We start from the raw sequence: 14,746 nt of genomic DNA on the forward strand, positions 1-14,746 counted from the left end.
ATCTGCAAATTTACCCAGAAAAAATGTTTACAACCCCAGTTCGAGGCTTCAATACTACAAAAACTTAGCATGTGAGAAGTCCTACTGAAGCCAAAGTTACACATATGCTTAATTCTAAAGGCCTAAATTTGGCACTTGCTGGCCATTTAAGATGATTTTGTTCCTCTCCCTACACCTTACAAAAACAAAAGTCTTGCGTCTGATGAAGTGGGCATTCACCCACGAAAGCTTATGCTCCAATACTTCTGTTAGTCTTAAAGGTGCCACAGGACCCTCTGTTGCTTTTTACAGATTCAGATTAACACGGCTACCCCTCTGATACTTGACAAAAGTAATTTAGAATACCATACAAGGAAACTAAGAATACAAGCTGATTTTCTTTTTAAACTTTATTCAGTTAGGCAGTAAAGAACCCATCTCCACACAAGCGTTTCATTTCTGGATAGCAGAGGTATAATACATGAGCCACAGGTGAGTGCATTAACCCTCCCCTCCCCCAGCTTCCAAGAAATAAAACAGCATGTATAATACAGTCTTATTACTATGGTGCTCCAATACAGATTGTTTGTAAGGTTATTTGAAAGTGGCGAAAAAGTAAAATGGACTAACAGCGTGAGTGTCTGGTTAGGCATATGAATTTTCTTTGCTTGCAACATTCAAACACTATTTCTTGCAATACATGTCATGGCAGAGGGTTTCGAAAGCATTGATATTGGAATGCATTTGTCATGAGTATCAATAAACATATAGCCTGTGACTTCCCTACACCTAGTCAGGCAATCAGAATGCAAAAAAGGCCATAGTTTTGTTGGAATATCTTACACTTGAAGAGTATGTCCATGAAAGATTGGCAAAAGGAGAGTGAACGCAGATCTACCTAGGACCTACTGAGAAGGCAGAACAGGTAACACAGGTAAATATGCAAAATAATGTATGTTCTTCTGTTACTAATGCCTGTTGTTAATGTGTGTTATTTGATAATCACTACTCTCGCTAAAGGCCAAGCTCTCCATTCACATAAGTGCAACTCTAGTAACATCAATGAAAATTGTGTCAGCTCATGCAAGTGGTGAACTTGGCGCAAGATATTTAATTATGATTAAGTTCAGATTTAAAAAAAATATATTTTGGGTAGCTCAGTATTTAAAGTGTTTTTACTCTGAAAAGTGGCTAAAATGGCACAAGTTCTAAGTGGCTAAAATGGAATTCCAAGTTTATCATCTTTCAATGGCTTTTACACCAAATTTGCTAAGTTTACAAATAGAGAAATGATTTTTACACCTGCCCGCCCTGCAAATTCATCTGGGATCAGAGAGTCAAGCAATGTGCTTTCTGTCTTGGACATCACCACTAGTAAGAGATTCTGTAATTGGAACAGAATTGTGCTAAGTGCATGAGCCACAAAGAGAACCAGCTCATCTCTTCCATAGTATGGCACAGTCCATATAGTCTAAAGAAAAAAACAGTGGAAAAAATATTTTAGTCAATAGGCAGATATGAGACAGTACAAACTGGAAGTAGATCTGTTAAATAGATGCCATTTTTATAGAAACTTTTCTGATCATAACCACACTGAGTGCAAAGCTGAATTTAAGAAAATCTTGATGGTAAGAAATTAACTATCAATGCATTATTGAACAACCATCTACTGAAGTCATATGGCAAAGCAAAAATTACTTTGCACAAATCTTTTCAAATGTGTTGAACAAAAATTGGATAGTCCTTCATTTTAATATTGTATGTATAGGTCCTGAAAACCCCAGTAAACTGAAGCACAATAATTTACAAGTGTAAATTAAAGTATTAAGAACGTGAATTAAAAAGCATATCACTCTACCTCCACCAGAATATCACTTTATTGTTTATCTGTCATCAACAATGTAAAACTCTACTAGATACTCTATCCTGGTTTTAAAAAAGGTAAAGATTACATTGGATTAGCTACATTTTACCAAAGAAACTACAGCAATCACAGTAGAATGAGATTTGAGGGACAATTCTGAATTACAAAAAAGTGTACACTGCAAGCAGAGGGAAGTGCACATTAAATCAAATGCCTGCTAGATTCATTACTTTTAAATGCACAGTGACAATCTTGAGAAACTGTACATGATAAAAATCACAGAAATGATTTTAAAGTAACCAAAATTACATTTTGCATTTGATCAGCCAACTCAGAAATAATCAATGAATGTTCAATATTTTCAGTGCTTTTGGAAAATTTCCTGTTTACCAAACAAAAAGTATGTTGTTAATTTGACTAAACTGTGAAATACAAGGATTGAAATAAAAAGTATATTGGAAGTACACCTAAACTACAAGAATAAGCCAAGGGGATGGGACAAGGGGGGGAAAAAGGGGAAGACACAAAGGCTTTTTCTTCTATCTCAGAAGTTCTTCCAATGTAGTGTGTATCTGATACAGCTCTTTGTTTTCAGTCCATTTCTGAAGTTCATATCTTGTAGCCTTTTTTATACTAACTGGTCAACTCAACCAGCACTGTTGCCAACCAACAAGAGTAACAAGAATCTAAATGCATCAAATCTCCCTTTGCTGTGATTTCTTCTCGGCCCCATTTTTCTGTTTTTCTTTGAACAGGGTTTGATGTTTCCTGAATTGTTCACAGGGTCAGGTGGAATTGAGTCCCAATCACTCTGCGGTTTGTAGCATTCCGATTTCTTTTCTGCAGCTAACCCCCGGACACGTTTGCAGTTCTTCTGTAGCAGAAAGACAACCGTGTTGTTCAGGCGGTGAGCTTTCACCCTTGACCCTGGGGGGTTGCAGACCATTGTGTTTAGCATATCCCTGAGTGCAGCTATCCTGCAGGATTCACTTCCCAGTGCACCGAGATTTCCTAGGTTTCCTCAGATTAAGCCCCAGTATGCATCACCACCGGCTGTGGTGCAGCTATGGATGCCTGAGGCCGAGTTGATTCTGGTGGATGTCTGACCTTGCTGAACCAGACCGATCTGCTTTCTTCCTATTCATACCCAGGCTGTCCAACCTTCATACAGCTGAGCCAAGTTATCTAGATTAGTTGCTTCCTTAATCACAAAGTCAACCTATTAAAGAGACAAATAAATAAAAGCTATTAAAATTAGTGCAACTGAATGCATTTTCAAATCATAGTTAACTGATAAAAGTACTTGCTGACTAGGCCTTAACATTTAGAAACTTTTGTAGTGAATTTCTAAGTAAACGTTAAATATTCAATTAATTTATTCATACAAATCTACATAAGAACAGCCATACAGGGTCAGACCAATGCTCCATCTAGCTCACTATCTTGTCTTCCGACAGTAGCCAATGCCAGATGCTTCGTAAGGAATTAACAGAACAGGCAATCATTGAATGATCCATCCTCTGTCGTTCACTCCCAGCTTACGGCAGTCAGAGGCTAGGGACACTCAGCGCATGGTGTTGCATCCCTGACCACCTTGGCTAATAGTCATTGATGGACCGATCCTCCATGAACTTATCTAAGTCTGTTTTGAACCCTGCTATAGCTTTGGCCTTCACAACATCCCCTGGAAACAAGTTCCTCAGATTGACTGTGTTGTGTGAAGTACTTCCTTTTGTTTGTTTTAAACCTGCTGCCTATTAAACAGTTTCAGAAAAGGAAAGACCAAGTATCCTCTTTAAAGCCCCAGTGCTGCAAATATTTAAGAACATGCTCAGCCTTTCATATATACATAAATTATATAGCCAGATATGATCATTACAAGCATCTAGCACCTCCTGCATAGCAGGCCATAGGACTTCCTTGAATTCCTGTTTGAACTAGATAGGTGCCATTGACTTGTGTGTGTAAAATTAAGCATTTCTTTGTAATGCTGAAATTCACAGGGAAATTATGCCCTTTGTGTTACTTATTAAAGACAGGGAGTTGCAAAGGTATGCACAAAAGGCAACAATTCTGATGCATGAAAAAAGGAATACAATATAGTTCACACTTAGTTGTGTTGGCTCTGCAGAGCTAATAAGAATGAGAACTTTGGGTCACTAAAGTAAATATTATATATATGACAGTTTTTACTGAACACCCTGCTGCCTAAATAGAATATTACAGATGCACTTTACACCAGAGCCTCCCTACTCTGCAGTGACTCTCTGCATATATAGCTTAAATTTGCACTGGGTGCTTTTGCTCCCACACTGTCTTGCAAAGGCACGTCTAATTTGTTATCACATGCCCCTCTTCCTGCTCTCCCAACTAGCTCTAGTGTAGCAATACTGCTTCCCATTCTATCCCTCCCACTGACCCTCTTTTGCATAAAACAACCAGGACAGAGCACAATATTCCAATGTGGATTAACCAATTCTAAGACCACTCACTGTAGTTTTGCAATCAAGCTTTAACAAAAGATAAACAAGGAAATTGATAATTTATTGACAAGTATTGTTAACAAGGACTGTTACTTAAACTTTTACCAAGTTCAACTCACCTGTTCAGCAACAGACATTCTCCTGTTGGGATCCACATCTCGGCCCTCTAACTTGGCTTTGACTCGCTTCCACACACTAACTGCATATGAATTCCTTTCTTGCACAGCTAAAAATGCAAATTCAAACAATCAGCTACATGTAACAGTACATACAGAAGCACATTAACACATTTTACAACAATTTTTACTCCACTATTTACCCTTTCCTGTTTTAGGGTCCCTGACGGCCTTTTTAGGACTACAGGCAACACTTTTGCCAGTTCCTGGAACTGTGCTCGGAGGCGTATCTGCTGACGTAGCAAGATTTTTCTGAATTGGCTTTCTTGCATTCTGCGACATGACCTCTGGCTGGGTCTTCTGTCCTGTATTGCTACGCACTGCTGTAAAGATAATGTTTAATCATTTGAGCAACAGAATGGAGAAAAGTATTACTAAAACTGATTTGTTTTTACATTCAAATTTAAATGTAAAAATTAACATTCTAAATAAGAGGAAATATATATATAAACAGGTCATTAACTTCCTAGTTCTCTAAAACAAGTTCCTGGGAGATGACTAGCAGCCAAGGTATTCCCATTAGTAACTAGCATATGAATGAATAAGCAAATTCAACTCCATGGTCCTGGGATTTGGATTCCTGACATGAAATAGATTTTTTTTTTTTTTTTAAATTTGTACATTGGCCTTTTCATCCCACCCACAAATCCTGTCCAACTACTGAACAGCTGCATTAGCCTCGGCATATTGCTCTCTTCTGCCCCTTAAACCTCTGATTCTGCCTTCTTCATCTCCTCTCTCCAGCTACTCTGACCTTTCCCTCCTCCCCTTTTTCTTCTGCACCCAGCCTGCAGCTACCTGTCTCTCAAGGCAGCTTCACCTTTACTAGCTAAGTAGATTACTGGCCTTTTGGTTTTCCATCCACCTTTTCTCCATATGCTCCTCTACCCCACAGGCCTGAGGAGAACGTGGCACTCCAGAAACTTTTCTTAACCGGGCCATTTGTGTGACAGCCTGGTCTGAGTTGCTTGAGGTCACCTCCATATGCCTACAGCACACACACCTGCTGTGCATGTACGTTACTATTGAACTGCGTGCGCAGAATGGACTGAAGGAAGCTATATGGTTTACAAGGCAGATCAATGTTAATGTTCAAAAAACACATCCTTTAGTACAGAATTTGTCATGCTTATTTTCAGCCCTGACAAAAATTTGGAAAGTCTGAATGAAAATTCCATCAGCTATTTAAAAAGTGTCCTTTCAGACTAACAGTTCAAACTGAGTTTGGATACAACTGATATTTTTAATTAAAACTTGGTATATACACACACATGTAGTCTGTGAAAAATACCTGTTTCACCAAGTTTGATTTTTTTCTCTTTGAGAAATAGGTGTAGTAAGTGTGCCAAAACAGTACACTGTAGAGATTTCATCCTTTATTTTTCTATATATGCACACACATCTGACAGCCACACTCAGCATTTCAATACATACACAAATGCATGATCCTACCACAGCTCTTTTTTCTTCTGCTCCCCAGACTTCCTCATTTCTGCTCCCATTTTACTTCCCCACCTCACAAAACTAAACCAGAATATTTTTTTGTTTTGTAAACCATGTATTTATATGAAGTTAAAAGATTCCACTGCCTCAACTGTTGTGAGGAACTTACGCAAGCTATTCCTATTATCAATAGGAGTTAGAATGTAAACTCGCCCCAAGTACTGATTTTACAATAAACCCCTACATGGTAATTTGTAAATTCAGATGTTTTAAAATTAATCTCGACCCATTAAAAATTGGATTGATGAATTCAGATGTGAGGCTATTTAACAAAGCAAAGCACCACTAACTCGTTCTTTGTTCATAAGGTATCCGGAGGGTTCCAAACTAACAGGTTCTGGTGCATTTACAGTATATTTGATATGGAGCATGAAGCACAACAAGGAGTATAAAAAAAATTAATACATTTTCTGGGATTTGTGGTTTGAAGTAGAGGCTACTTTATGTTTATATCAATTTTTCAATTTTACAGTATATTTTTATTTAAGAAAAGGGACACGCTCACAAACTAACTCACTGGTTACATTTGCAGTAAATTTTATAAAGCAATTTTTGTTTTTTGCTAAAAAAAATTTGCTGCTAAAAAATCCATCATGTTTGATTTGATACTTTCCCAAATGTTACCTGCAGCAAAGGTTGGCTGATATGTAGCAGTTGATGTTGGGCTTGAACATTCATTTGATGTATCCGTGACTAAGGGTGATGCAAAACTCACTAGATTATTGTAGACACTAGGAAACATAATAAAGTCCATAAATAATTTATACATTCAGCTATAGTATGTTACTTGAAAATCCCAAATGAAAACCTGAGTAAAAATGAAGTGAAATTCTGCAAATAGATTGGGAAAGAATTAGAATGGTATGTGTGTGTCTGGTTTTATTTACATATGTAAACAGAAAAGAAAATTCTCTACAACCATACAGAAGATACAGCTTTACCTTTGACTCTGTGTTTTGAGTTCTTTCAGGGTGGGAGTTATTTCCTGCAGCATTTCAACATGCTCCTGATTGCGGACCTGACCCATAGCTTGAACTAATGTAAACAAAACTGTCTGAATATTGTCTTGCCATGATTTATATTCACCCAAGAACTGCCTAACACTATTCTCATAGGGAACATCTTCACCATCTGCAAGAGCGGCTTCTTCATCCTATAAACAAAGAAACTAGGTGTTAAGATTCACGTTTGCTTTGTTCTGCATCATAGAAAAGCTTAGCAGTTGCCCTGCTTCTACAGCCTTTGATGGGTTTTCCTATGAACACCACTTACATAAGTGACTAATTTCAATAGAAGAAAAATTTTCTTCAGATTTCTCTAACTTGAAAAGGAAATGTCGGATATGTACAAAATTTGTAAAAGGTTTGTGTGCGCGTGTGGATTAAAACAGAAACTGGGACATGCGTACAAGAAAGGCAAGCCTTAGGTCTACCAATATCTGATCAACCTGTATCACTCTGACCTGATACTGAGCCCCTTTACTCAATATACCCTTGTGTAAAATTTCTTTGATCTCCAAGTGTTAATCAGTTCAACCCTATGTACATGAGCAGGAATCGCCATTATTAAATATTTAATTTTAGGGAATACTATGAGGTAGCTTATCATGAATACCCTGGTAATTTTTTTTTCCTTGAACACTTGGTAGGTCTTCTATAACAAAACAATAGAAGTTTTGGGCATTACCTTTGCCATGGCTTTCAGCAGATGTTTGACGTCTCCAAGTTGTCTGTTGTGACCAGTGAGCACAGTTTTAATACTATCAACCAGATTCTGAATTGTTTCACAAACTGTTTCTATCTGTTGTTCTTTCTCTGTTTGCACTGCCCTCTGCGTAGACATGTCCTGGGTTAGTTGTTTGTGAGCTGAAAGAAGCCATTCAGAGCTACCGATAGGATGTTCAAGATTGGTGCCCTGAAAAAAAGAAAATTTTAAGCTCTATCTAGACAGAATAATTTAATATACAAGTACTTCCATTTTATGTTTACTGCTAAACGGATTTAACCCAATACGCTTTCCTTGCTAAAACAAGCACACAAAACTAATAAGAAGTGAAAATAAAGTGGAGAAGCCATTCATAAGTTTGGTAATTATGTTGTATTTTACAATCCATCTCCCCCATCAACTTTACTCACCACTCTCTGAAGTAAACGTAGCTCCAGGTCAGAGACTGAACTGTTAAATTGTGATGCAAATGAACACATTTGTTGACAACGTTTGATAAGTTCAAATAACGCAGTATCAAGACTCAAGGCTTCTGCTGTTCTAGTGCGTAAACTTTCAAAATGAATTATGTTACTGCAGAGGAAAGTAACCTACAAAGCAGAAAAAGTGAGAACCACCCCAATTAAATTGCATATTACATCAAATAAAAACACAATGATGCTTCTAAGCTTTTATCTGCAAGTCTACTTCTAGACAAGAGCACTCAAAGCAGGCAGTAATAACAACTGTGTCAATTCATGGGCAATAACATTATATAGTTTTTTCTAATTTAAAAGCACTTGGGATAAGCTCTGGAATTCCCAAAACTAGTCAACTGCCCTTAGTGGCACCAGAGATTTTCCAAACCCTACCTTAGTTGGGCTGAACAAACTTTCCTAAATTATCAAATAAACCAACACTAATCAATGAAATAGCTTTAGTACCTGACTTGCTCTTTGACTTTCTTTAAGGACAAGGTTTCTTCTTTCAGCAATAGTGGCATCAAAATCTTGTAGGACTGGGGCCAATGCAGGATTGGCACCTCCTGCCCATTTCAAACGCTGCTCAATGCTGGCTTCAAGTGCTGCTAGCTTCTCCTATATTGAGAAAATGATGCGGAATCAAAAAACTGCAAAAAAATAAAGACTTTTTTTTTTAAACCACTCTACCCATGGAATTATCCTTCCTCTTGAAGGATAAGTGTCTCAGCCTTCAGGAGAAGGATTCTTTGTATATCTGGGTATTTAGTCATGGAGCAAATTTTCTGCCATCCCAAGCAGAGAATGCTGTGTCTGCTGAGGCAGAGGGATGAAGTAATGGAATACTACGCAAAAGGTGGGACAAAGAAAGGCAACTCAGACTAACAAGTTCACATAAAAGATGTTAGCTCACAATGGCTAATATCCAGAATCATAGTGAGCAAAAGGTGGACACTTTTGGAATGTGTGGACTGCGTTAGTACAAGGAGAAAGAATTCACATTTATGCATGCTGCAAAAACACACCCAAAACAAGAAAATACCTGAACTGTTCCAATTGAAGCTTCGATCTGGCTGAGCGTATGAAGTTTCTTTTTCATGCTGGCTAAAATTGCAGAACGGGGTGGAGGAGTAATGGACATGGCTTGTGGGCGACTGATCAGGAGATCTTCATGCTGCCACTTTTTCAGAAAAATATTTGTATTGAAGTTTATATCATTTCTTTCAAAAATGTTAAACTTTTATAAGAAGACATTAATTCTGACATTATGGTTACATTTTATATCAAGGGTATATTTATAAAGGGTTAAACCATTAATAAATGGCAAATATGTTACAGATATAAGCAGCAGGCATCATAGATAGTTATAAACATCAGTAGAAGGTGATACAGATGGTTATAAGCCATGGATATAAATAATGTACTGCCCTGTTGGACTAAATTGATTAACCATTTATTATTAACCCTTCAGAAAGTATGTATATATGTACCCTTAATCTAAAGGAAAAGGGATTACACTTTATACTTGGTTTTTAACCTATCACAGGTTAACAAACAGAATATTTGAGAAGACATCTATGAAACAGTTTAGCAACTAACATTTTAATTATTATTGCTGATTTTTAAAAACAATTCATTCACATTTAAAATAAAAAACAATTTCCTGCTCCACTTTTCTAAAACATACAAAACATTCCAGAAGGAAGACTTATCACAATACTACACTCAACCAAATATCTACACAGCAGAAATCATTACGGGCTTGTCTTCACATACAGTGGTGCAGGTGTGCCATTTTAGCACTTTAGTGAAGATGCTACTATGCTGATGGGAGAGCTTCACCCATTGGCAGAGTTAATCCACCTCCCCAAGAGATGGTAGCTATGTCGATGGGAGAAGCTCTCTTGTCAAGATACCGCTGTCTACACTGAGGATTGGGTTGGTATGTCACTCAGGGGTGTGGATTTTTCACTGTAGGCATTGCACTAGTTCCTCCTTTCTCAGGGGGCTGGAACGGAATTTTTCCCTCATCACCAGATTGGACAAGTGGTTTTTTTCCTACCTTCCACACAGCTGGTTTGGGGTGGGGAGAGGCTTAGTTGGACAAACAGGAAAAGGAATTAGACTATGATGTTGCAACTCATTATGGGAGCATGGGGGGGGGGGGGGGGGGATGTCCAGTGCAGGTACTCCATAGGGAAGGGATAGAGAGATCCGATAAAATGGATTAGTAAAGGATTTAAAGGAGATATCCTTTAAAGGAGTGGGAAAGGTGGGGGGTTGGGGCTCCTACGACTGGTACGGCAAGGAACCAAATCCCCTCCCTTTATAGCCCTCTCTTACCCCTATTCAGAGGGGGAGGTCCAAGCTGCAGGTTGGCTGAGGACCACAATGGGTAAGGGAGAGGGCTGACTGAAGCCCCCCAGGTACACACTGAAATGATTACGGCATTCCCTGCACCATACACTTGTATCTGCTGGGTACATTTACATAAGAATACATTTATGGCCTAATTAAACATCCAGTGTCTCCGGTCCTCCTGGTTTATATATATTTAGTTCCAAAACTTAAATTATAAATGGTCATGTTTGCACTCTTGAGAGCAGCTAGCTCCACAAGCTACCAGCATGCTATGCTATTCTTCCATATTTATGTATTAAATAAAATTTAAAAACTGAAAACTAAATTAAGTCTACTAAAAACCATCAACTTTCATTATACACTCCACAAGCAATATGCATTTTATGTGCCTGCATGACACAACTGAAGCATATTTTTAGATGAACAATTTTGGAAAGAGTTTACATGTGGTTTACCTGAAACATGGCAATATGTAATTGCACCCTCTGAAGGCTAGTCTTGCAAGAAGAAATACTGGTTTCAAGTCTGCGCACTAAATCATGTTTCTTCCATGCTGTGTCATATGAACTGGCCAATACTGTTGCCCTGTTCATGACCAACTGTGAGAACTTGCCGATTTGGATATTGTGTTCTACAGCTTTCTTACACAGGTCATCCACAGAAACTTTGCTTTCTGCTCCAAAGTCCTTAGCTTCTACTTGAGCAATGATATCCACACCCAGAGCACTGATGAAACTGCACAGAGTAAGCCCCAAGGCTTGATTTGGAAGGCCAATTAAAAGCTGTCTCACAAAATCTGCTGTAAATGCCTTTATAGGTTTGGCCATTTGGTCTTCACTAAAACAAGAATTTCTATAAAGGGCTTTCACATTGACAATTTGCACAGGTCCATTTACTGTGTTCTGATCTTCAAGTGAACTTGCTCCTTTAAAAAATAAACAATATTTCATATAAACATTTGTATATCTAGAAAAATTTCATTTATTTTCTGTACAGACAGCAATGTTATTACATGACAGAATTTACATTTATTTTCTCGGCACTAGCATCTTAAAATATATAAGTTACAGAACTACAGATTAGTTTCATTCTGTACTCAAATCACAGGTAAAGTGGTGGAGAGCAGGGAGGTTTCCTATTGCTATGAAACAAAAATGGTTTCTTTTACATTAATGCATATTTACCTGACAAAGTTTTAGAAAATGTACCACAGAGTCTGAAAAATTCTTTAATTGTCTGTAGTCTCTTTAGAAAGAAAATCTCCTCTAGAACTTGTCGATTATCATCATCATCAAAGAAATTAACTTGAGTGCTCCGGGCTTCCCTGATTATATCAATCTTACGCCAAGCGACAGGTATTTCCATCTTGTTTAGCTGAATGGAAGTAAGGAAAGAATTATTTTCTTGTTTTATAAAGGTCTTATGCCTCAAGGATATTTTGAAATATAAAGTCATACCTTTTCAATTAACAAGCCAAATGCAGTTTCTACTTGGGCAAACATTCCATCAAATGCAACCAAAAGCATCTGACCAGCTGACATTTTTGGAGTTTCATCAACTGAACCATTTCTTGGCTGAATTAATTCACCATACTGAGCATGAAGCATTCTAGGAAAAAAGATAAGGGGGTTAAAAGATTTTTGGTAGCAAAAATACCTATGGCCACTGGTGATTCTATCTGACCAGGAAGTCTTTTGCAGAAAACTCATTCAAACCGTGGCTGCTGCAGGAACTGCAAAAATTATGCATTCCTCACTCCAGTTCACAGCCGTCGCAGATTTTAGAGACACTTGCTCTCCTGAAATCTCCTCTCTCCATATTTTCCTAAGCTTTTCTTTTAAAATGTCTGGCTAAAAGAATGGTCTTATGTTGCCTATAAACTTTGGGAAATACCCCAAATATCAAATGCATCGTAAGGTCTAATTTATGATGATTAAAATATAAAAGTTTTCATAATCTCACATTTATACTCATTTTACTATTAAAAACTAAGTATTATCCATTGTTAGGTGACATATGTAACAAATAATCAAATTAAAGACAAACCAAGAATTGGATACGGTGGGTTAGAATATGGCAAAACATATTGACTTTGAACTAAAGGAAACACACACAAAACTATTTACCTTGCAACATCAATGTAATGAGTATGTGTTTCTTCTTCTAGCCCCATAGCCGCATTTCTTAAATAGGCCTGAAGAGATTCAACCAGCGTTTGCAAAGGGACTCCATCAGTTGTTTGTTCAATAAGATTGTCCAGTTCATGAAGCATACTTTCTAAAGTGTACTCTCCTTTCATTAAACACCTAAGAGCTTCTGGAAAAATGATCTGCCTGAAGTTTGAGTTCAATTCCTGTCAGAAGTATGCAAGAAGAAGAAAAAAAATAGCGTCCTCCCTTTTTAGGTGTCATATGCAATGCCTTATTTATTTTATTATTATGCCACCTACAGTAAAGGTTGTTTGAAGACAATAGACTATTGGCTAGCAAAAGGATCAGAAACTTGCTTCAAATATTTTATCGTATAAATTGAGAATAGGAAGCCCTGTAACTTTGAGTGTAGCTGTTTTAAACCTAAACCAATGGCATTGTACATAAACCAAAGGGTTTTACAACGTTAAGTAGTGAAGGCAGTATCTTAGAGAAAGGGTCTTGTTGCCCACCTTGTCACCTTTTCATGACTTATGCAGATTACCTAGTCTCCCACTGATGAGTGAACCACCACCCTGTAGCAAATAACCATTTTTTATATGGAAAAATAATTGGAAAACATTTAAAGTAGACTTAGATTATCTGACTGCTGTTTAGCAACTAGAAATGAGTTAAAGCACTACAAGGACTAACTGCAAGTGCTCTGCAGATGACTGGTGGTACAGAGACTTCATTTTGAGAACCGCTATTTTCACTAAGCAGAATGCATCAGAGGGCTACAGCAGGTTGTGCAAGGTATCAGCCAGTGCCCTCCATCTCCAAAACAAGACAACAAGATGCACCAAAAGGAAGGTTAGTTAGCTTAGTTTCGTAAGATTTTCAAGTCTCATCCAAGAACTCAAAAGGAAATATGGCCTTATTTGTGTGCAGTGCAATTAAGTTATATACATGCTTCTGAAACACAGGTTAATAATATTATAGCACCTTTCTCCAGAGACTCTCAAAGCCCTTTATAAAGATGGGTAAAGAGTGCTTTTGAAAAGTGACTCAGGAGCACGAAAATCCTCAAAAAAAAATAACAGTCACACCTGTCATAGTCAAATGGATGGCTGGTGAAAATCAAGTAATTGGTCCATATGATTCAGAGTTGCCTTTAAAGTCAAAAGTTTCTATCAGTGAGCACTCTTCTGTGGGTAAAATTAAGATAGTTCATTTCCCCCCCTCCCATGTCTGGGAACTGAGGCCTGTAAAGTATTCCTTTAGCGTGTTTCAAACAGTTTTTTTTTTTTTTTTGGGGGGGGGGGGGAAATTAAAGCTAGAAATAAATAGAAATGAAAAATTTTAAACACTATTTGGAAACCTTTTTGGACTCCCAGTGATAGGGAATAATATGAAATAACAGCAAGACATGGAGCTGTTATTTTGACTAATTTGTTACTATCTCCATCTTCTATATCTCATTAATAAATAGTAACTTTTTTCAAAATTCTGGGTTGCATTAATAGTTTGTTTTAGTCATTTAAATATTAAGTAATTATAGTAAATGTAATAGGTTGAGAGTCAGGGAATAAATGGGATATTTAAGACTAATTCCTGATAAAAGACTTCTGGTAATAATGTAAAATAATTATAAATACTTTTTTAGGAGAATTTCTGGAACACAACAAACTATATGGCTTCACCGATGTCTTTGGAAAAAACCAATCGCATAAAAGTACACTTCACCTGAAGTGAGATGTAAACTCCATTAGCTAAGTGAACTGCTTCTGATGCTTCAATTGGGTTTGGAATGTCCAAGTCCTGTGGGACCAGATGACATTGCTTCAATAACTGCACGAGGCATGTAACATTCCCACTCATGCTACATAGCTCCTCCAAGAACCAGGCTCCATCCCTTGAAGTCAAATCAACCAGTTGCTCTCCAGCACTAGATGCGGCACCTTCCATCATTAGGTTACGTCTAAATGAAGCAATAGTTTTGTTAAACAAGTAAAAGCACATGTGCTAATGCATATTAAGTTTACTTTGCTACCACTTAAATTGATAA

The 14,746-nt window shown here is 37.5% G+C and overlaps 1 protein-coding gene across 2 annotated transcripts in view; it reads right to left on the reverse strand.

The window, feature by feature from the left end:
- Positions 1-371: 371 nt before the first annotated feature.
- SMG1 (SMG1 nonsense mediated mRNA decay associated PI3K related kinase) overlaps positions 372-14,746 on the reverse strand; it is a 123,597-nt gene continuing 109,222 nt past the window's right edge. For both annotated transcript variants that reach the window (XM_054041229.1, XM_054041228.1), the window contains exons 50-63: positions 14,425-14,659; positions 12,676-12,902; positions 12,007-12,157; positions 11,734-11,923; positions 11,005-11,474; positions 9,231-9,368; positions 8,654-8,806; positions 8,141-8,320; positions 7,692-7,919; positions 6,947-7,158; positions 6,630-6,736; positions 4,646-4,825; positions 4,446-4,552; positions 372-3,062 (exon numbers count right to left, since the gene is read on the reverse strand). In XM_054041229.1, the coding sequence (XP_053897204.1) occupies positions 2,985-3,062; positions 4,446-4,552; positions 4,646-4,825; positions 6,630-6,736; positions 6,947-7,158; positions 7,692-7,919; positions 8,141-8,320; positions 8,654-8,806; positions 9,231-9,368; positions 11,005-11,474; positions 11,734-11,923; positions 12,007-12,157; positions 12,676-12,902; positions 14,425-14,659 (2,656 nt within the window). In that variant the 3' untranslated portion in view covers positions 372-2,984. The remainder of the gene's footprint in view (positions 3,063-4,445; positions 4,553-4,645; positions 4,826-6,629; positions 6,737-6,946; positions 7,159-7,691; positions 7,920-8,140; positions 8,321-8,653; positions 8,807-9,230; positions 9,369-11,004; positions 11,475-11,733; positions 11,924-12,006; positions 12,158-12,675; positions 12,903-14,424; positions 14,660-14,746) is intronic.

Source organism: Malaclemys terrapin, chromosome 10 (genome assembly GCF_027887155.1).
Source record: "Malaclemys terrapin pileata isolate rMalTer1 chromosome 10, rMalTer1.hap1, whole genome shotgun sequence".
Taxonomy (NCBI): domain Eukaryota; kingdom Metazoa; phylum Chordata; order Testudines; family Emydidae; genus Malaclemys; species Malaclemys terrapin.